Source organism: Carlito syrichta, unplaced genomic scaffold (assembly GCF_000164805.1).
Source record: "Carlito syrichta isolate Samal-C Ts95f unplaced genomic scaffold, Tarsius_syrichta-2.0.1 Scaffold305203, whole genome shotgun sequence".
In the NCBI taxonomy this organism is placed as follows: Eukaryota; Metazoa; Chordata; class Mammalia; order Primates; family Tarsiidae; genus Carlito; species Carlito syrichta.
This window is the reverse complement of record NW_007249299.1, coordinates 206,746-230,695: the sequence shown is the minus strand read 5'-3', so window position 1 is coordinate 230,695 and position 23,950 is coordinate 206,746. Positions and strand designations below refer to the sequence as shown.

The 23,950-nt window shown below is 39.0% G+C and overlaps 1 protein-coding gene across 2 annotated transcripts in view; it reads left to right on the top strand.

Moving 5' to 3' along the window:
• ABCB1 (ATP binding cassette subfamily B member 1) overlaps nucleotides 1-23,950 on the top strand; it is a 97,652-nt gene that overhangs the window by 63,181 nt on the left and 10,521 nt on the right. For both annotated transcript variants that reach the window (XM_021714074.1, XM_021714073.1), the window contains 6 exons: nucleotides 3,007-3,084; nucleotides 5,900-5,983; nucleotides 10,392-10,595; nucleotides 19,659-19,759; nucleotides 20,979-21,119; nucleotides 23,644-23,800. In XM_021714074.1, coding sequence (XP_021569749.1) covers nucleotides 3,007-3,084; nucleotides 5,900-5,983; nucleotides 10,392-10,595; nucleotides 19,659-19,759; nucleotides 20,979-21,119; nucleotides 23,644-23,800 — 765 coding nt within the window. The remainder of the gene's footprint in view (nucleotides 1-3,006; nucleotides 3,085-5,899; nucleotides 5,984-10,391; nucleotides 10,596-19,658; nucleotides 19,760-20,978; nucleotides 21,120-23,643; nucleotides 23,801-23,950) is intronic.

Genomic DNA, 23,950 nt, shown 5'->3' with positions numbered 1-23,950 from the left:
CGTGGTTGGTTCCATGTTTTTGCTATTGTGAATAGAGCTGCAACAAACATGCGTGTGCAGGTATCTTTTTGGTAGAATGACTTGAGTTCTTTCGGGTATATTCCCAATAGGGGGATTGCTGGGTCAAATGGAAGGTAAATTTCTAGTTCTTTCAGAAATTGCCACATTGTCTTCCAAAGAAGTTGGACTAGTTGTATTCCCACCAGCAGTGTAGAAGCATTCCTTTTTCTCCACATCCTCGCCAGTGTCTGTTGTTATTTGTCTTATTAATGATGGCCATTCTTACTGGGGTTAGATAGTATCTCAGTGAGGTTTTGATTTGCATTTCTCTGACGATGAGTGAGGCTGAACACTTTTTCATGTGTCTGTTGGCTGCCCGTGTATCTTCTTTTGAGAAGTGTCTATTCATGTCTTTTGCCCACTTTTTAATGGGGCTATTTGGTTTTTTTCCTTTTGGCACGTTTGAACTCTTTGTAGATTCTGGATGTAAGGCTTTTGTCAGATATACAGTTGGTAAATATTTTTTCCCATGTTGTGGGCTGTCTTCCTGCTCTCTTGATGGTTTCTTTTACTTGGTAAAGGCTTGTCAGTTTGCTGAGGTCCCACTTGTCTATCTTACCTCAAATGGTATAGGCAATTGGGGTTTGATCAGAAATTGGTTGTCAGTTCCAATTTCCATAAGGGTATGTCCTGCATTTTCTAAGATTCTTATAGTTTGAGGTTTTACATTTAGGTCTTTGATTCATCTAGAATTAATTTTTGTGTATGGGGATAGGTAGGGATCCTGTTTCAGTCTTCTGCATGTGATCAGCCAGTTTTCCCAGCACCATTTACTGAATAGGTTCTCCTCTTCCCAGTAGTTGTTGTGGAGGCTTTGTCAAAGATTAGTTGGTTGAGAAATTGAAGCTCTGCTTCCATTGGTCTGTATGCCTGTTCACGTACCAGTACCAGGCTGTTTTGATTATTGTAGCCTTATATTAAGGTTTGAAATCTGGAAGTGTGATACTTCCTGCTGTTTCTTTTGCTAAGGTTTTTTTTTTTTTTTTGGCTATTCATGGTCATTTATGTAGACTGAATTACTTCTTTACTTTGTACTTAAGAGTCTTGCTGGAGAATTTTACCTTGCTAGAATAAATTTGACACTCTAATTATATACAAGATTGCCATACCACAGGTATTAATACACAGGTGTTTGGAGAAGGTGAACACACTACTAAATGTGAATTTGGTTAAGGAATCCAGACGGAGGTAGGCTTTAAGTTGACCCCTTAATTTTGCCCATTTGGTTTGACGAAGCAAAGAAAATTAGAGCAGTACCTTCATAACGTTATGGTGCTAGGGGAGACTGGAGCCTGGCTTGCCTGGAAAATGGTGATGAAGTATAGAGATAACAAAGTCCCTAAAGATGTTCAAATGCCTAATCCCTCATTTTAAGAACATGGGAGGGAGCTCAGTGGGTAGTTAAAAGCTCAGGCTCTGAGTTCCCATTCTGGTTAGGATTCTCACAGACCTGGATTGAGATTCCAACTCTACCACCTTATAGCTATTACCTCTAGGAATTTATCACCCTCCTTCTGTAAAGTGGTGATTTTGGGTGTCATAAGGACTTAATGAAAATGTGTGTAAAATACAGTGTCTGAGTAAGCACTAAACAAAGGCTAGCTCTCGACAAAAATAACAATAGTAATATTCCTGAAGTGGGCAAGGTATTTCACATTCCATTCAGTTCAATAGCAAAAATATTAGTCATTTCCATGTAAACTTAAACACTTTAGTAATTTCAGACTTAAACTCAGTTGATCTAAGGTTGTTCCCATCTCCTTCGTCTCCCTGCATTGGCATCTATGTTGGCAGAGGGGTTATGTGGCATTACAACTCTGGATGGTGGAGGATAGTGTATAGACATTGTGGCCCCTTGGTCCCTTGGAAGCAGGCATTCTGAGAGACCCATGGCCCTATCTGGCCTTTACTTGCATTGTCCACCCTGACTGTCCCCTTTATCAGGACTGCTTAGAAGAGTTGGTTCTTTCTTCACTTATACTCTTTGTGTTTCTTCCCCCTCTCTCTCAATAATATCCAACACACCACTTGGGAGCACAGAGAATATGTTATCACCCTCCTCTATTACTCTGTTTCTGTGGGAGATCGGGACTGTGATCAAGGCTTCTTTTCTCATGCACCCCATGGCCATTCTCTGCTTCCCAGAATGTGTGGTAGCCTCGTCTGAAAATGGCTACTTCCCAGTTCCAGAAAGAAGGGAACACTGATTCTTTCTAGTCCTGTATCCCCAGACTCATTGTACTTCCTCCTTAGTTGTAGCCTAGCATAGCAGCACACTCGCAACCTACTGTATTCTTTTCCAATAACTCTGCTCCAGACACAAAAGATTATATTCTTGAAGGGTGAAGAAATACAGTGCAGAAAGTTCTCTCTTAGTAAGCCTTCTTCTCCAACCCATTTTGCTCCTAGACTTTGACTTTTTTTTAACTTGTAAGAAAGAATTTGGTATCTTTGTTTTCTGGGTCATTTATGGCTGGGATGGCCATAAGCTATTTTCTCAAATTATACCTCAGGTCTTGGTGCCATTAGTAATAACACCCCTTTTCACTCTCAAAAGTGTACCAGTTTAGATGATACATAACATAGCCATCCTATTTAGAGCACCCCCAGCCTCCAGTTTTCTGCATGATAGACCCCCGTTCACTGGGAAAAGTAAGTAGGGGTGGGAGTGGAGACAGAGAAACACTTTTCCTACCACATCCCTGGTCAGCCTCCCAGCTAGCTGGGAGTAGCAGCATCAGCAGCATCAAACCTGGGCCCTCCTGACCCACCAGGACAGCCTTGCACCACAGTACACAGTCACAGAAATGTAGCAAACCCTGGAAATCATGCTTTCTGACTTTGTCTAGTATCCTGCTTTAGCAGTGACATCAAGTCCCCCTCCTTTTGTGTTATTAGTAGCTTGGTCTCTAACAAGTCTTTTGTGTGGCCTGTGTTTGTTCACAGGGTTACACGTTTGGCAAAGCTGGAGAGATCCTCACCAAGCGGCTCCGATACATGGTTTTCAGATCCATGCTGAGACAGGTATGTCTATTGAGGGTTGTCCCCTGTGGACTCAGGCAGTGGGAGCTCAGCTGTGGTACTCAGATCTAGCCCCTGTGGAGGTTGTCCCTCAGTTTCATCTTAGAGATGTGGCCAAACTACCCTCTAAGTGCAGGGTGAGGTCCTGCTGTGTTTGTTGTGGGTGGGCACAAGGAACTGGACCACTTTGACAAAGAATCTCCACATTGGATTTACCTCCAGCCTTTTGTCTTAGCAGTTGTGTGCAATGTAGGTAGAAGGGCTCTTCAATACTCTGCTTCTATTTTCTCTTTTTCCTTCTTTCTCCTGGGAATCCCAGGGCACTTGAGTTTTCATCCTCTAAGTTCTCTATACCCTTTCCTCCCACATATCAAAATTCAGCCCCATGGCCCATTCCTCACTGTCCAGTTTCATGGCTGGGGCTGGACTGATATACTAATCCAAGTTGCAGTGTTACTGGTTGGTAATGACTTGATGGAATGCATCTTCCATTTTGCACCTTCAAAATCCAGACCACAGCCAGAAGTGAATGTTTTTCTTAGGAAAAGAGAATGGGGGATGGGAGATGATGGGGCTGCAACCACAACAGCCCAGTTCAAAGTGGAAAGTTTATTGAACAATCATGAAAATATTGTATGCTACCTAATAACTTTACATTTTAAAATCATGAAATCACTTGCCATTGAATAATCACTAAATCACTTGGCATTGAGCCCTGGCTAAGAAGCATCAGTTTGATGATGTGTTAGGATTTCTAGAGGACATTCACATTTCTCCAGCTGTCTTTGGTTCCTCAGTTCTTTCCCATTTCTCCCTCCACCACTTAAAAGGAAAACATATTTCTGGGAATTTCTAGCTAGTGACTGACAGAGACAGGATTGCATCTGATGAGTGAGAGAGCACTGTTTAATGGAGGACCCTGTCCTCAGACTCTCAAGTCCAACCGTATTTATAACTGAGATTCCACTTAGGCTTGAGGCCGACCTTGGTCCAGGGCCAAATACCCTATTACCCCACCAGCCTCCAGGCCAGCTCCTAGATCCATTATACTTTGAGGGCGGAATTGATGTTTTGTGTAATCCCCTCTTGGTAAGTTGTTAGGTAGGGCAATATTAATTGCCTGTCTTGTAGATACAAAACATAGTTCTAAGCATTGTAGGTCCCTGTCATTAAAGAAGTTACATTACAATGGGGAGACACTTAACACTTAAGAATATTGAAAAACAAACTGGTAAATACTATGATAAATTGTAGTACTTCATTTTTTCTTAAATATTTTGGGGGCAAATGATAGATAGTCCTTTAATGCAAATCAGCAGTCCAGGTAACTTCCTTAGGGACCAGTTATGTATAATAGCCATAAGTTCATACTTCATATTCACAATCTTGTCAGTATTTGTATATTCAAAATATAAATGAATTTAAAAAGAAAATCTTATTTTATATTGGGTATTACAATTTAGTCTAGATTACTTTTTGTTTTTAACTGAAATCATTTTTGCTCTCCTGAATTCCAGTTATCTAACTGCTTGCTCAGCTTCTCTGCTGGATGTCTAATTAAGCATTTCAAAAGTATGCACTAATAAGGTTGGTGGGTACAATTAACCCAGACTTCACCACTGTACAAAGGAGCCGTGTAACCAAAAATCATTTGTATCCCTAAAGCTATTTAAATAAAGAAAACAATATTAATGATAATGATGATGATTATAAGCATTTCACACTTTAACATTTCCAAAACTGAACTTGAAACTCTCCCCTTTCCCACCAGGCTTACTTCTTATTTACTTTTCCCCCATATCAGTAAAGGAAAGCTCCCTTCTACCAGTTATTCAGGCTAAAAACCTTGAAACCTTAACTCCTCTCTTTCTGTTCAATATCACAACAGCCTCCTAACTGGTCTCACTGACTTCACTCTTATCCCAATCCAATATGTTCCCCTTAAAACAGCCAGAGTCCTTTTTCTAAAAGAAGTCAAATCACCTTCCTCTGCTCAAACCTGAGGGCTACCCTTAGCTCTCAGGATTAAGTCTGGAATCTTTACAGCTGCCCATAAGGTCATACTCAGCGTGGCCCCCACCACCTTTCAGACCTCATCTGCTACAATGTCACCCTTTTCTGATACAACATCTATTCCATACTTGGTGGCTCATTGCATAAGATGGGGAAAAGGAGGATTGGGGGAGCCACATGAGAACAGAAATCTGTCCAGAGGAAGAGGCAACTTTTACAAATTCACACAAAAGTTCTTTTTAGGCTATTGGCAGCCTTTAAGGTTTTTTTGCTAGTGTTATGAACAGATCAAGTATGCCTTTGTGTCAAGGCCTTTGCACATATTGTTTCTTCTTTCTCTCAGACGTTCTTATCCTTTCCTTCATTCAGATCGCTGCTCAGATGTTATCCTAGAGAGAGGCCTTTCACCTCCCCAGTCTCTAAAATAGCACCTCTCCTCACTTTTGTCCTTATCCTGCTCTGTGTTTCTTCATAGTGTTTATTACCACCTGACATGGTATATGTTTATTCATTTGTGTCTTCCATCTAGCAGCAACTTTGTCTTTTTTGTTTACTGTTTTATAGATCCATTTCTAGGAATAATGCTTGGGACATCTTTTGCACATACACAAAAGTTTAACAAATGGAATGATCTCTTTATGTGTTTGTATATTAAGTCTCTTTCTTGTCTATTGAGTGTCACATCGTGTGTGCTAAATGCAGAGGATATAAATGATAAACAAAACTTGCTCTGTCACTGCCCTCCTGGAGCCAAGAGTCTCATAAATAGAGCTTTAAGATAACAAAATCATGTTTTGTGCCACAGGATGTGAGCTGGTTTGATGACCCTAAAAACACCACTGGAGCATTGACTACCAGGCTCGCCAATGATGCTGCTCAAGTTAAAGGGGTACGTGCCACCTTTCTATTGGTGTTTGTCTTAATTGACCATTTTGAACCTCAGCATGAAACCAAGCTTCTCCTTATAGGTGTTAATTCTCATCATCGTTAACAAAATGTTTAATAAACATTCAGCCTACAAATATATCATGTGCTTTTTATAGCAAAAATGTTAACTATTTAAGCATTATATACTGTAGTGTACAAAGATAGCATATGCTTTCTTTTGCTGTTATGATGTCATTCATGCTAGTAACAAGATGAATGTTGAACAGTAGTTTAGAAAAGAAAGTATTTATCAGCATGTCATCCAGGATTAGTCTGTTTTAGTGCTCAATCAACAGAAAAATCACAATTGCTACTGAAAAAAGGACATATGTAAGAAAGTTTTGGGACACTACAGTTCAGAAGGAAAGGAAGAAAATATTCTAAAAAATAGAAGGAAAGAAGTGAAAAACACATTGAAAAATAAAGTAAGGATAGAAGGAATAACTGTATCAGATCATAAGACGTAAATGTTGCCACTAAATGAATGTCTTTAATTGGTATAACTAGAAACTGCTGAACCAGCAAATTTTGATTTTTGGCAGAAGTGACAATTTCTTCTACAACTACAACTGTTTATGCCAAAAAAATTCACAAGATGGTGTGGAATTTGAAATAACTCATGATTCTGCTGTACTCCCCCAACCTTACCAATCTTTGTCTTTTAATTTTTCTGTGAGGTAGTACTATACTAACATTTCTTCTAATACATAGGGCTTCTATAAGCATACATTAGGTTATGAATGCAAAAGCTCAGAGTTGTCAAATTGCAATATAAATCTTAGGACTTGTTTTTAATAAGATCTCTTTGCTTAAAGCAAACAAATCAACAAAAATCAAGGTTTAGCTCAAGTTGTATAGAACATAACTGAACAAAATGTGCACTAATTGAAATAACTTTGAACATCCTAAAACAGACTACAGTCCTGTCCTGATGGAGTCTACATGGCATATCAAATTGACATAAGTGGTGTAGGAACAAAATGAAGGCAGGATATGGGGGTTTAGGGACTAGCTTGTTGTCAAGGAAGGAAGGTAGGTCTCATTGATAGGGTGACATATGCAAGAAGACAGGAGGAAGGAAAGGTGCCATCATCTAGGTGTCTGGGGAGGAGTATTCTGATCAGAAGGATAAGCAAGTGCTAAGGCCCAGAGGCTGGAGCATATTTCAACTGTTCCCAAGATAGCAGGGAAGATAGAGTGACTGGAATAAAGTGAGTGAAAGGAAGGGTCATGAGGGTTGAGGTCAGCATTGTGTCTGGGATTAGATGGGAAATCACTGCAGGGTTTTGAACATGGGAGTGGCATGATCTGAAATTTTTAAGGAATCTCTGGCTGCTGTGTGAATAGGTTGAAGAGAGCAAGAAGAAAGGTGGGGAGTCTATAGCAATAATCTTGGAGAGAGATGATAGTGTTTTGACTAGTGTGGTCATACTAAAGGTGATAAAAGGTAATTAATTCTGGATGTATTGATTGAATTAGAGGGGAGATATGAGAGAAGGTGAATTTAAGGATGGCTCCAAAAGTTTTGACTCCTCAACTTCTAAGAAGAGCGTTATCTTAGAAATAAACCAAGTTAGTGTCTTAAGGAGGAAGCAATCTAGGATATCAAATGACTGGACATTTCACAGTGGTGATTTGGAAGTGCTTATGGTTCTAACAAGAACTTTTTCAGAGGTGCAGTGGAAACAAAATCCTGGTGGCTCATGAAGAAGGTGAATAAATAAATAAGACACAGTGGCCAAATTTTAAGTGGACTTTCTGCTAACTTGGGTAAAGCAAATGGGCTAGTAGGTGAAGGAAGAAATAAAGTATTAGTGTCGATTTTATTTTTAATTTAAATTGATACAAGAGTCAATCAACAAGCTTAGAGTGAATCCATTTTGCTAGCTCTCTAGGAGAGTCTTTTTGATGGATGATGATCACTGTTGACAAATTGTGTCCTCAAAATTCCTAAATCCTATATTGCCTAGCTTAATTTGCTGTTCTAACCTTAGTGTACATTTTGTAGAGACCCTGTCATATATGCCCATATGCTTTGATGACACACAACCCACATCCTATTTGGTGTTGAAGATAATCCTGGAGGGAACACAAACTCAATCCCTTGCAACAGAACCCTAAGCAGATGCAGTCTGGAGATACTACCTTGGAGTTTTTTCTTCCCTCTTAAACACCTCTGGTTTTATGATCTGCCTTAGGCTACAGTGCTTTCCTATGTGTATAAAAATTGATGGTTGATCTTTTCCCTCCACAGTGTTGCTTTTGAGGCCCTTTGCCTTATTCACTAGTCTCTAATTGCCTGCTCATGTCACCTTCTCTTTTCACTTGTTTTTTCAAAGACATCTCTAACTGGCATTTTTGTGGCCCTACCAGCAGGACTCCACTCATTTTGTGTGAGCCACTCTGAGGCAGAACTGTTTTCTAGAACTTAAAACAGCAGCTAAAAAAGAAAGACTAGGGAAGAGCAAACAAGCCATCAGCAAACACTTCTTTCAGCCAATCTATGGTAACAGTATGTCTTTGAGCTATTGGCTGACCTGTTTTGGAGTGTTTCTACCTCTCAGCTCTACTTTTTGCAGTGAAAATTATCTGGCTACTAATCCATGCTCTTTCATTCATTTGGGTCCTCAGAACTCTATAGACTCCCACTCTGTATGAGGAGTAGACGCGGGATAGTGAACATTAATCTTTAGACTAAAGGAACTATAACTAGTGCAATGTCTGAAGCACTAAATCAGTGAAGCCAAGGGGCTTAATCTCCCTGCAGCTTAAGGTTCTAGAACTCTTAGTTCACCTTTCCTGTACATTAAAGAATTTGCTATATTTTATTCACGTTACTTATTTCTATGACCCTTTATTACCATCCAAAGTTGAACATTTATGTCTGAGGGTTTTGTGCCAGGGTACTTCCTTTGCCATGAACTTGAGGAATGTTTTGAGTATTTCTGTCAGTCAGTAGCTACAGGAAATGAGTTCTGAGTCGGAATTGTAGATACTGAGAACAAGGGCAATCTGTGTCATCCCTGTGCCACAGCCTTTCTCAGCTTGCATCCTTTGACCCTCCCACTGAAGATGTGCAATACAGACAGCTGGCTTTGAAGGTCATTCCAGTCTTTGATTTATGCCACCTTTGGCAAAGTGTCCTTTTGATATAAACTGAGTGATTGCATCAACTAAAAATAAATGTGCTGTATTATTTATGCTGCTCTTTCAACCCTGATGCAGTTTCCTGGTATGGAATTTGATGTGTGTAACGGGTACTGATAATCATGGTGCCCTTTTCCCACTAAGTACTGGTCTCGGGTTTATATCAGACAGGTGTTAGATGATTTTGGAGGGATTGATGCAGGGAGTTACAAAAAATTCTATCACAGAATTCTGAGCAAAGAGAAACTTTTGTTTTAATCAATGCACTTGTTCATTTTGGGAGTTGGGAGAGATTTGTCCAAAGTCACAGAAATAGCAATGACCATCTTAGATTGTGTACGCCATCATAATCTTCACCCGAGACCAACCCCACTCAGGCAGAAGAGACTTTATGTGTGGAAAAGAATATGGACCATTTCCAGAGAAAGCAGGTCTGGGGCCAGAGCAGGAATTTGGAATGGAGTATTTCTGGAGTGGAAGAGATTTGGTAAAGTGCGTAGTAGAGTAGTGGACTGAACTGCTTTGCAGTTTGACTTTTGGTTTTAGAGTTGGAAATGTGGTTTAGAGTCAGACATTATAGAGCAGTGGGCTGACTTGACTTTGTAGTTTGACTTCTGGTTTTAAAGTTGGAAATCACTGTACACTTTTGAAAGTCATGCTTCAGTCTCCCTCTGGCATTCAAACTGAAGATTCTAAGCCTGCCTAATACCCTAAATTTAATTCCATAACTTTCAACTCTGTATTTTTTCAAAATTAAATGTTAAATTCAGCATAATAACTTTCTGAAATAGATCCAGATATACTTAAATATCCTTAATGAGAAATATTAGGCTTAAATTATAAGTAGATATAGATCTAACATTGGAAATTCCCACTATTACCAGTTTATTTGTCAAACTCTTTTATCCTGCTAATTTTTAGAGCTTGTTTTGTGATTATACTTTGACTAATGAAGATTTTCTTTAGTATTAGAAACTCAGAAGAGAGAGGAGTGTGCAATTGAACTTTGAATTGTTGGATCTTTTACTTGCAATATTTATTCTGAAGTCATGGAAATGCTCATTATAGGAACCCAATAAACTTCTTACAAGCAAACCTTTGCTTTTTGAGAAAATAACTAATAGATTTTCTTGAAGGTGAATTGTCATAATTCTTGGAAAATGTAAGCATGAATTTTAAAAATAATGGAAAAATGTCTCTCTGTTGGTTTGTTTGTTTTGCAGGCTATAGGTTCCAGGCTTGCTATAATTACCCAGAATATAGCAAATCTTGGGACAGGAATTATTATATCCTTAATCTATGGTTGGCAGTTAACACTTTTACTCTTAGCAATTGTACCCATCATTGCCATAGCAGGAGTTGTTGAAATGAAAATGTTGTCTGGACATGCACTGAAAGATAAGAAAGAACTAGAAGGTGCTGGGAAGGTAAGTCAGACTCAATATGGTTATTTACACAGGTGGAGTTAAATATTCTAATTGATGTTGTTTTGCTACATTCTACTGACTATGCCCTGAAAATGTTTTTATAACCATCCCTCAAAGCAGTCTTTTTAAAAAAAATTTATTTATTATAAAGATGTGGGGTACAATTCAGGGTCAGGTATACAAACATTGATCATGCAGGTACAAAGCAGTTTTTTTTATGCTTGTTCAGCAGATTAGAAACTTAAGGAAAGTAGCAAAAACAAATCCTTAGGCTCAAAGACTGATTTTATTTTAACAGGCTTTTTTAGTTTCCACCCATTGTCTTCTCACAACTCTTCCTCCTCCCTTCTCTCCTTCCCTCTTTCCTTTCTCCTTCTTTTTCCTTCTCCCCATCCCTTCATTTTCTTTTTCCTTTTTTCTTTCCTCAAAGAAACGTCAATCCAGTCCTTTACTGAGGAAAGTAGATCCATTTTATTTGTATGCATGATAGAGGAGATTCAATGTGGGAGAACCCTAAGGGTATTTATTCTATCTGGTTTAGATTATTACCATTCTTTCCTTTTGTTTGTGGCTCCTCCCTTCATCCTATTTCTGTTTATCCTTACCCTAATACTTTTTTTCCCCCTGCTTGCTTGTCTATTCTTTCCCATTATTTAACAAATGCTGATGTGGCATTTACTGTTTCCTGGCAAATGCTTTACTCCTTACAGCGACCCTGTGAGCTAGGTTCTATTATCTCATTTTTCAGATGGGGCAGAGGCGCAGGCAGGTAATGCCTCAGTGCTTTCAGCTGTTAGGTCTTGGAGCAGGATTCAAATTTAGATGGTTGTGCTCTAAAGTTGTGCCTCTGTCTGTTAAAAAACAAAGAGACTCTCTGATGAGAGAACACAGTTTGACATCACATCATCGGTGTCATTAATGAAATGAAAGGTCAGAGCAAGGCTGACCCTCAGACTGGACCTGACATGTTTAGGATGAGGATGCATCTATCAATGGACATTCTGAGGTACCTAAGAGTTAGGGTGGGGACCCAGGCAGATCAGAGTGGCTCTGGCTCTCAGTAGGCCCAGTCACCTCATCAAATGAATGATGAAGATCCTAGATATTGGTCATCACCACTAACACTTTGTCCTTTACCTCCTTCCTATCTCTTCAAATCCTGTTTTCTTGGGGTTTCTTCAGGAAAATCCTTCAGACCAACTTTGGTGCCTCCTAACCAGTGTCTGTGGGAGACAGACTTCATATGATACGTCCTGTTGGGCTCTCAGAGGCCCGGTGCTGGAAATACAGCAAAATAGTGCTGACCTATAGGGATCTGGTTGTAGTCTGGTTCCAGTAACATTGGCCCCTGCCAGGGAATACATTCTTTGTCAATAACTTCATTTAACATTGTGTTTTGGCAATCACCTCCATGGTGTTGACTCTTCATCTAAGGAAAAGATGGAAAAAATTAGGGCAAAATGTAAAAAAAGAAAAAGCATTTTGGTTAATAGTCTCATTATTTAATGAGATATTTGAAGTGTCCCAGAAAGGAGTCTTAAGCCATTTTGGGGAAGAAGATGACTGATCCCAAGCTAATTTGTTGCAGATCACAGGTTAGCACCTTTGAAGTGGTGCATCAGATTTACACTCTTGGAGTTTTGTCAGAGGTGGTGAGGGAAGGGGTATGTGTGGATATGGCAGGTTTTCTGAGTAAAGGTCAGGAATGTGATAAATGTTCTAATTCATTTGTGGCTCATGAGAGGGACAGAGGTGGATAGGGAAAGTAGCGTTTCACATAATATTGAACATCAACTCCCATCTGATCTTAATTCTTAGGTAACCATTTATTGAGTATTTATTATCTAAGAGGTGTCATAGTAAGTGCTCTACATATATTATTTCATTTAATGCTCTCAATAATCCTGCTGAATTATCCCTGTTGGATAAGTAACTTATCCAAAGTCACATAGCAACAGTCTTCTAACTGATCTCCCTGCTTCTACTCCTTCCATTCTTGTCACCTGTCTGCTATATTCTTCTTACAGAAGCCACTCTGATCTCTTATATATATAAACCTGATCATGCTAACCCCTACTTAGAACCCTCTGATGCCTTCTGATCATATTTGGAATAAAAGCCAATCTTTTACTTGGTTTTTCAAACTCTGTCGACCTCTATGGCATTGTCTTGCACCGCACTTTCTCGTACTCTGGCCTCATGGGTTTCTGATAATTCCTAGAATATTCCAAGTTAGTTCTGTCTTCTCATGACTCCTTTATGTTATTCAGATCTCAGGATTATATCTCTTCAGAGAGGACATTCCTGATACCTGAATTAATTCATAACACTTCTTAGCCCTTAATGTTTTCCTATTTCTTTATGTATTGACTAATGGTATATAATTTGTTTATTGGTTAATGGAGTATGTGATGTCAGAGCTTGCTCATATCCTGACTTTCTGATGTCAGAGCCCGCTTATATCCTAACTGTGTATATCAAAACCTGTTTATAACCTCTACCCTGCCTGTGATCTGTGTGCTTTGCAGTTTTTTGTCACATTATTATGAACTAATAAGCATTTATATTAAATAAAGTTGACCCTTGAAAAACATGGGTTTGAATTGCATGAGTCCACTTATATGCAGATTTTTTTCAGCAAATATATTGAAAATTTCTGGAAATTTGTGACAGTTTGAAAAAACTTACAATGTGGCATAGAAATATCAAAAAGTTAAGAATGGTTAGGTATGTTATGCACAAAATATGGAGATACTAATCTGTCACTTACTATCATAAAATATGCACAAATCTATTTTAAAAAGTTAAAATTTATCAAAATGTATGCACACAAACACAGACCATACATAACTTCATTTGCAGTCAAGACACATTTAAACAGATGTAAAGATGCAGTGTTAAATGATAGCTGCATACAGTTAACTGTAGTACATACTATACGACTCCAGTAATCTCTTAGACACCTCCTGTTCTTATTGTAGTGAGCTTGTGATGCTCATCATCTTCACAGGAACAGTTTTTCTCTCCAGTATGTGTGTCATGGTAAAAAGTGATCTCTCATGGTTCTTGCATATTTTTTATTGTGTTTAGTGCAATAATGTAAACCTTAAATAACACCAGAGGACCCATAGTGATGCTGAAAGTGCTTCCAAAAAGCAGAGAAAAGTCATGGGATTACAAGAAAAAAATTGAACTTCTTAATATATACCATAAATTGAGGTTTGCAGCTGTGATTGCCCACCATTGCAAGATAAATGAATCTAATGGAAGGAAGGAAGGAAGGAAGAAAGGAAGGAAGGAAGGAAGGAAGGAAGGAAGGAAGGAAGGAAGGAAGGAAGGAAGGAAGGAATCTGTATCAGCAAGTGCAAAAACCTTGCACCTTTTGAAAAATACCCTTTTATCTCATACTGAAAATGCAGCTTTTATTTAGGTGCAGGATTTCTATAAAAAAGGCATACCTATAGATTCTAATATTCCAGAAAAAGCAAAGTTATTATATGACAATGTAATACAAAAGGAAAGTGAAGGATCTAAAGTTGGGGAATTTAATGCCAGCAAAGGTTGGTTTGATAATTTTCGAAAGAAGTTTGACTTTTAAAATGTCAAGGTAACAAGGGAAGCAGCTTCTTCTTACTAAGAGGCAGTAGACAAATGCCTAGATGCCATTAAGAAAATCGTTGAGGAGAAAGTATATCTGCCTGAATAGGTTGTCAGTGCAGACAAAAGTGCCCTAGTCTACAACAAAAAGTGCCACAAAGGACATTTGTTAGGAAGGAAGAGAAGTGAGCTACCTGGATTTAAGGCAGGAAGGGATAGGCTAATTCTACTGTTTTGTACAAATGCAATTGGGCTTATGATCAAGACTGCCCTTATCCCAAATGTTGAAGGGAAAAGATAAACACTGGCTGCCAGAATTGGTTGTACAAGAAGGCCTGGACAATGAGAACCATTTTTCTGAATTAGTTCCATGCTTTGTCCCTGAAGTCAGGAAGTGTCTACACAGTAAGGGACTGCCTTTTAAAGTTCTTTTAATATTAAACAATACCTTTGGCCACTCAGAACCCCATGAGCCAAAGTTTTTGTAAAGTTCTTTAGATACTGGACAATGCCTTTGGCCACCCAGAACCACAGGTATTGAACCAGTTGGTCTATTTGCTTCCAAACATAAAGTCTCTAATTCAGTCTCTAGATCAGGTGTCATTAAGGACCTTTAAGGCTCATCACAAAGTATGTGGTACTCTCCAGAAAAGATTGTCAATGCTATGGAAGTGAACTCCAAAAGAGAAAACACCATGCAAGTCTGGAGGGATTATACCATTGAAGATGCCATCACTGTTACAGAAAAAAGCCATGAAACCCATCAAACCCAGAACAATGAATTGCTGCTGAAGAAAATTGTGTCCAGGTGTTGTGCCTGAGTGATAAAACAGGAGTTACAACAGAGCCATCAAGGAAATCACAAAATAATTTGTGGATATGACAAAAAAAGAAGAGGAGTGAAGGGCTTCAAGACATGAATCTTGGAGAAATTTAAAAGCTAATAGACATCACAGCAGAGGAATTAACAGAAGGTGATTTGAAGATGAGTGCTTCCAAACCAGTGCTAGATGAAGATATGCCAGAAAACAAACTGACATTAGACAGTCAAGCAGAAGGGTTCTGGTTATTCGAGGCTATTTTTGACATGGACCCTTCTAGGATATGGGCAGTGAAACTCAAGCAAGCGGTGGAAGAATAATTGGTACCATATGCAAACATTTTTAGATAAATGAAAAAGTCAACTCAGAAATGATGTACTTTCCTAAAGTTACACCAAGTGTGCCTGCTTCCCTTGCTTCCACTTCCACCTCCTCCACCTCTTCACCCCTGAGACAGCAAGACCAAGTCCTTCTCTTCTCATCCTCGGTCTACTCTACGTAAAGACAATGAGGATGAAGACCTTTATGATGATCCACTTTATGAAGAGTAAATATATTTTCTCTTCCTTAAGATTTTGTTGATAGCATTTTTTTCCTTAGCATGCTTCATTGTAAGAATGTAGACTATATTACATAAAACATGCAGAATACATGTTCAACTGATTGTGTTATCAATAAGACTTTGGTCAACAGTTGTCTATTAGTAGTTAATTTTGGGGGGAATCAAAAGTAATATGTGGATTTTGGGCTGCATGGGGGGTCGTATTTTAACTCCCATGTTTTTCAGAATTCAGCTACAGATGCTTTTTCCTTTTCAGAAATAAAAGCCCTGATTAAACTTTAATTTATTCGAGGATGGGAATGGAATTGTGAGGAAGTTTTGCTTTTTTCTTTCTAGAAACACATGCACATTTTCTCTTCCAAATTATTTAGAACATGACGATTTCTCAATGCTATTTACTGCTTCTCAAATTAAAAGTTCTCTCTCCTCATGGTGATTACTGAGTCTCTATTTAAAACTCTTGCAATAGTGAAGCTGTGAGGATGTGGGGTGCTAATTAAGTCTTTTCCTAATTGCTTCCTTGTGCATCAAGATGAAGACAGTCATAAAGTGATTATATTGTTTTACTCACCATGCAAAGTTGGTGACTCAAGCTCTCACTTATATTGGCCTATATACACACTAAAAAACAATGACATTTACAAATCAATCTCAAACAAAATATTCCTGCTTTAGAAAATGATGTACAGAAAATATTTCTTAAAACCAATGCACTGAAATTTATAATAAAATGTTTTTCAGCAGACATTTGTTGAGTTTTCTTACTAATCCAGAAAAACTTCTATTTGTGTGTTTGAATTTATGTAATTAGAAATTTCTAATGCATCCAAAAAAAGAATTGTCTTTGGAGATTAGACTGAAGGTGAATTTTTTCCTTTAACTTCTTGCTTTCTGTACTTTTAGGATTTTCCAAAATGAATATATATTATTTTTATAATATGTAAAAAAGTCTATAAAATGTCTTAACATAAGTTAAATCTGGACATTTTCTTATCTTTCTGAGTAGCTTATGGTAAACATAGTTCAGTCTTTCAATCTTCTTGGCCTGTCTGGATCAGAGAATAATATTTTTAATTTTATATTTTAAATGTTATTGTTTGTAAGGATATGTTAATATTTTACTTCTTTTTTTTTGGTTTTTTTGAGTTGGAGTCTCACTCTGTTGCCCAGACTGGAGTGCAGTGTCCGCTCCCGGCCACCACAGCCTCCACCTGCTGGGCTCTGGCGATCCTTCCGCCTCAGCCTTCCAAGTAGCTGGAACTACAGGCATGTACTACCATGCCCGGCTAATTTTTTTGATTTATTGTAGAGATGAGGTCTCACTGCCCAGGCGGGTCTCGAACCTGCGGTCTCAGGCAATTCACTCACCTCAGCCTCCCAAAGGCGCGGGATTACAGGATGAGCCACCGAGCCTGGCTAATATTTTACTTCTAATAGCCTTTTGTAGTAGTCTTCAAAACTGACTTAATGTCTTATGAAGTACTTGCTGTTATCTTTTTGTTTTTATTTCTTGTTGCCCAGGTTGGAGTGCAGTGGCACACTCACGGCTACTGCAGCCTCGACCTGCTGGGCTTAGGCAATCCTTCTGCCTCAGCCTTCCAAGTAACTGGAACTATAGGTGCACGCTACTGCATCTGGTTTATTTTTTGAGTTATTTTAGAGACGAGGTCTCACCAAGTTGCCCAGGCTGTGCTGTTATCTTTAAAGTTGAGGGAAACTGCTAGGGGAGGGAGAGGCACACCTCATCAACAAGGGTACCTGCATAATCAACATTTGTATACCTAACCCTGAAGTGTACCCCATATCTTTAAAATAAAAAAAGTAAAAATAAATAAATAAAAAGTAAAAAAAATTAAAATAAAGTTAGGTAATTTATGTAGGATTGAGGGAGGAATTAGTAGAATTTCATGTTGATGATTTTTTTTTTTTTTTGAGTTGGAGTCTCACTCTGTCGCCCAGACTAGAGTGCAGTGGCCGCTCCCGGCCACCGCAGCCTCCACCTGCTGGACTCCGGCGATCCTCCCGCATAGCCGGAATTACAGTCATGCGCTACCACGCCCAGCTGATTTTTTGATTTATTGTAGAGATGAAGTCTCGCTGCCCAGGCGGGTCTCGAACCCGCGGGCTCAGGCAATCCACTCACCTCAGCCTCCCAAAGGCACGGGATTACAGGCTGAGCCACCGAGCCTGGCTTTTTTTTTTTGAGCATGAGTGCAATGTCATGATCATGGCTCACCACAATATTGACCTCCTGGGCTTAGGTGTTCTCCTGCCTCAGCCTCCTGAGTAGCTGGGACTACAGGCACACTACCACACCTGGCTATTTTTTCTGATTTTTCATAAAGTTGAGGTCTTGCTATGTTGTCCAGGCTGGTCTCAAACTTCTGGGCTTCTAGGATCAATCTTCCTGCCTCAGTCTCTGGAAGTGCTGGGATTACAGGCATGAGCCACTGCGCCTGGCCATGTTTATGATTTTTAAACTGTAAGTTACTTTAAGTTAACAGAATTATCTTTATTAGAATCTATTCTAACCAATAAAAAGGCCAGAGAGAGGAAGAACCTCTTAAACAATAAAAGTAATTCCTATTGGTAACTTATAATTCTAGAAATTGTTTCTCTTAGAATCATTGAGTTAAAAGGGACCTTAGAGGCCAGAGGGTCCTCATTTGTAAAATGAGGAAAATGGGACAGAGTGGTGGTTCAGGGTCACATGGTTAATGTGAGCTGAAATCTCATTTTGTACCCTGGTGTTCTTTGCATTCTTCACTTCCCTTTACCTAGGTGAAGGGTGTACATGTCCCGATCAAATAGTCCTATTGGAAGTAACATTCATTTATAGCATAATAGAATGAGAGAAACTTTCTGGAAAACAAATTGCTGCCATGTGCCATGATTCCTTTAAATAGTTCATTTAAGCCAGGCATAGTGACATGCACCTGTAGCCCCCAACAAGTTGGGAGACTGAGGCAGGAGGATCGCTTGAACCCAGGAATTTAAGACTTTGGTGAACTACGGTGTTTGCTCCACTCTACTCCAGCCTGGGTGACAGAGACCTTTTACACCCCCAACCCTCTCCCCCAAAAAGTTCTCTTTGGCCTAGTTCACTTAATAAAATAATTTAATATCGACAAAAGTTTAGGTACAAGGATGTTTATCACAGAATTATTTTTAATAAAAAAATAATAAATCAAAAAATCAGCCAGGTGTGGTAGCGCATGCCTGTAATTCTGGCTACTTGGAAGGCTGAGGTGGAAGGATCGCCGGAGCCCAGTAGGTCGAGGCTGCGGTGGCCGGGAGCGGCCACTGCACTCCAGTCTGGGCAACAGAGTGAGACTCCAACTCAAAAAAAAAAAAAAAGAAAAGAAAAAAGCAAATAACTCAAAACCTTGTTCAGATGTTCAACAGTAAAGGAATGCCTAACTGGCTGGGATGCTAAGTGGTCCATCAAGCATCCCATTATTGATGAGCATCTAATGATCTTGGAAAATGCTCTTGATATTCATTAAGTTAAAAAAAATAGTAATATTTAGCCAAGTATAGAACTGAATCCAAATTTTGTTATATATGTATATACTTGGGGGGAAAACAATATATAAGCCAATGTGTAAAATATACAAATATGTAGCTTTTATTGCCTTCACTTCTTCAATATTTTCCAGATTTCTTCAGTTGTCATAAATAATAATAAAGAGAAAAATATAAACATCACATTAAAAATATGTAAAATAACTGAAACTTAAAATGTGACTATTGTAGAAGAACACCGCAATAGATGTGAAATACTAGGTTTTCAGGTTAATTTTGTGAAGCCATGCAAAGCTATGTGGCTTTAAGCAAATGCCTTCATCTGTTTAAGCTTCTCTTTCTGTAAGTAGGAGAAGATTGAATTAGTCAATCTTCCTTCCAAGTCTAAAAGTTGATTTGATACATTATTCAGCATCCTTTTCTACAGAGAAGATGCTCATCGGTAATAATAAATCCTATGTAATTATAAAATTTATTTTATTAATCTATTTTATAGAATTCAAATTAATTGCCACAGTTTACCTTGTGCCACTTGGTGATGGGAGCTTTTTGTTACAGATTGCTACTGAAGCAATAGAAAACTTCCGGACTGTTGTTTCTTTGACTCGGGAGCAGAAGTTTGAGCTGATGTATGCACAGAATTTGCAGGTACCCTACAGGTAATGACCACTGAAGAGTAGGCTTGTGAGGGATTTTTCAATAATCAGATTTGTTTTCAGAAGGATTACTTTGACTGGAAGATAGGGAGCGAATAGAGAATGTACTAGAAGGGAACCAATTGGGAAGCATTTGTGATTATCCAGGAGAGAAATGAGAAGAGCCTGAACTAAGGCAGGGACATTCCAAGCTAAAACCTTTAAGAGTGGGTAACTTATGGGAAGTGGAAAAAGAGGGAATGCTGAGAATGTCTCTCTGGTGTTCTGTTAGGTTAATGGCCCTATTATTTGTTGTAGTTGGGAATTATTTCCTTGTGGAACATGAAATTTGAGGTGTCTGTGGGTCACTGAGGTAGTGCTTCCTGGGTGTGCCTCTCTTTCCTCTTTTTACTCCTTCTCCAATGCAGACTTCCTCCAAGGGTCATCCCAGAGAGGATTCTGTAGGTGATGTGAGCATGAGTAAGCCCAACCTCTCTGGGTCTCAGATTCTTCTATGATAAAAGGAGAGATCTGGACTTTATCAATGGATTTTAAAACTTTTTAAAAATATGGTCGTAGAGCCTTTTTTCTGAAAAAAGTTTTCATTTGAAATCCTGATTTATGATGAGGATGAAAGCAGAGTTAAACTGGCTGAAGCAGGAGTTGGATATCCAGGGCTGCCCGCTCGCCAGCCTACTCCCATCCATATCACTGACCTAACTCCCTCAGAGAGCTAAGTGCTTCCTCCATTCTTCCCATAATATTATTCCTAGGGTACCTTCATTGGATAAATAAGAATCCAAATTAACTCCTAGGTCCCCAAGGGCAAAAGTATGCCTGATTCCATTATATCACCCAACAGGGTCCCTGCAGCTCGTAGGGATTGGGTGAGTGTGTGCAATGAATGTTTACCAGAGTACTTTTGTGTTATATATCCAAAAGTGAAGGAAAGGAGAGGGAACTTTTACTTACTAATCCCTAACAGATTTGGTACAGCCATTGGATTATTTTCTCTTTATATCAGACTTTGAGGTGTAGTTAATTCTACATTAAAGATGAAAACACTGAGTCTCAGAGATTAGGCAGTTTCCTAAAGGTAATGGTAAAGTGAGGAACAAACTTAGTCTGGAAACTAAACTCATTTTTGTCTATCATGATTCTGTGCCCCTCTGCCAACCTATAAGTTACTTTTTAAGGACTGAAAAGTGAAAGTGGAATAAGTTTGCAAATGTCTTTTTCCCAGAAACTCCTTGAGGAAAGCACACATCTTTGGAATCACATTTTCCTTCACCCAAGCAATGATGTACTTTTCCTACGCTGGCTGTTTCCGGTTTGGTGCCTACTTAGTGGCACGTCAGATCATGGAATTTCAGGATGTTCTGTTGTAAGTATTGGGTACAATTATTTGCAATTAAACTCTAAAAATAACTCTAAAAATAATTCTGTTGTAAGTATTGGGTACAATTATTTACAATTAAACTCTAAAAATAAAACTAGAATGAACATGCTTCATGTCTGGAGAGAAAACCCTCTGTGAAGCCTCATAAAGAGATTTTGGTAATTCAGAAGGGGAATTTTTGCCTCTGAGTCTCTATGTGTTACCATTGAACCACCCCATTTCATTTGGAGGATCAGTGAATTCTTCCTTCCTTAGTGCTGACTCACACATATCTGTCCTTTCCAAATCGGGCTAGGTGGGGGTGGTTCAATTCAGAGGTTTCCAGAAAGGATGTGGCATTTGGGAAGCAGCCTAACCCTGAGCAAGGGTGTGACTGGCTCCTTTTAAAGGGCATTCTTGCAGGGCAAGTAACATACGGATGTGGTGTACTATGTCTGCCAGCCCTAGGAAATTCCAGAATAAAATTTACTTTTTCTTAATAAGAGAACAGTTGGAAGGTAAGGGCTGGAGGGATTCAGAAACTACAAAGGAAAAGTTAGGTTGGGATTGTTCTGAATGTAGAAAATTATACCTCAGTCAGGGGAAGATAAGCCTACACTTAACTGCTAAAGTACTCAAATATGCAGTTTGGTAGTCAAGAGTTTGTGAGCTAGATTTGGTGATGGGTAAAATTCTGCCCTTGGATAGCATAGCATAATTAGTAGCAATACAGTTTTACATTTAAAGCAGAATCATACAAACCTGGCAATGTAATGTGTTAGTGTAGTGTTTCTGTCCCTTTACTTGTACATGCATTTTTAGTTTGCTCAGGATGACGCCAATAGAAAAATTTGAATTTCCACTTAGTATATATGCTGGACAAATGATATGGCATGTGCTATTTGTGATTATGAACCAAAAATCAAAACTAGTCATCATCGGCATTGGGGCTTTAATTAGATAATTATTTGATATATTGCTTTACTCCAAGGCACTGAATTGATGAAGGTTGCTGACACAGGGGCATTTATGTTTGCAAAATCAATCTTCCAAGTAAAGGAAAGAGGAAACCTGTCTGAAAAGCAGTTCTTTTGAAAATGGTCCCACAGGTTTAAATGATAACAAAGGCATGGCTAACCATCATCTGTGTGATTTATTTAGAGCTAATTAAAAGACAACAACTAATGACACAGAATTCTACATAAACACAGGCATACAGTCCAGAGGAAAAGAAGTGATGGATTCCCAGCATACTAGGAGGGTTCCCAAGTATTATGTCAGTTCCAGGCTCACTGTTTAACAAAGCACATTGACAGATGCATCCAGAGGGGAGCAGTGGTGAGAGGAGTTCTCAAAGAAGCAAAACCAAAGGACCTTTTTTACAGTATTCCCATACTAGTAGTAGGGCTGTCTTATGTAAAAGGAAGTAAATTTTTCTTCATAAAAGAATTTTTTAACAGTAGACTTCATCCAGCATGGTACTTTTTAAAACAGAGGATGGCAAGCATTTTAGGGAAGTATCAAGTCACAAACAATGAGAGCTGAACTTGATATCTGTGAGGGCCTTCCCAACTATAAGCTGCTGTAATTCCCATATATCAGTAAGAATATTGATACATTTTGAGAGTGCATGATATCTGGGTCTGTAAGAAATTCTCTTTTTTGCACAGTTTGTAGTTTTTTAAGAATCTCATATAATTCTAGCATCACTGACTGTATCTATTGTCAGTGCCACAGTAATGCTATGTAACACCCAGTCACTAAACCTAAGTAACATTCAGTGATAAACATTTATTTTTGCTCGAGGTCTGTGGGTTAGCTGTGATGTTCTTTTGATCTAGGCTGAGCATAGTGGATCTCAGCTGGACTCAGTAGATCTCACGTGTCTGTAATAAGCTACAGGATAGTTAGCTGGGACATACATGGCTCTCCTCCTTGGGTAACTCAACCTCCAGCAGTCTAGCCTGGGCTTGTGATAGTGGTAGAGTTCCAAGAGAAAGACAGAGACAGAGAAACAGAAAGAGAGAGAGACAGAGACACAGACACAGAGAGAGAATGAAAGAGAGAGAGAGAGAGACACCACACACACACACACACACACACACACACACACACACACACACACACACAGGGAAAGAGAATAAAGCATACATGAGACAGAGAGAGAGTGCAAGCGAGTGCATAAAACATCCATGGTTACCTGAGTCACAGACTTGGAACTGGCAGCAGTGATTTCCACCACATTCTCTTGGCCAAAGCAAGTCACAAGGCCAACCTAGGTTTAAACGGTAGGAAAACTGCCTCTACTTTGCAAAGGTTACGCTGCAAGAAGGCAAGATACAGAGAGGTAGAAAAATGAGCCACTTTGAAATCTATCACACTGACATCAACTCATAAGGAAAAATGTTTGTTTTATTTTTAATGTTTGTTTTGTAATTATTTGAGTCAATGCTCTCTGGTTTTAGAAGTGTCAACTTTCTAGCACTGCAGTCATAACTCTGTGCACATGTTTTGCCTTTGTGTTTTTCAGGGTATTTTCATCTGTTGTCTTTGGTGCCATGGCAGTTGGGCAGGTGAGTTCATTTGCTCCTGACTATGCCAAAGCCAAAATTTCAGCAGCCCACATCATTGCGATCATTGAAAAAATCCCTCTGATTGACAGCTACAGCACAGGAGGTCTAAAGCCGGTGAGTTTGATGTTTTGACAATATATGTTCCTACCGTATAATCTACTCCTAAGTCCTGAGTGAAGGTATTCTAAGAGGAAACAATGAAATTTGTGCTTTTTTTTTTTTTTTTTGAGTTGGAGTCTCACTCTGTTGCCCAGACTGGAGTGC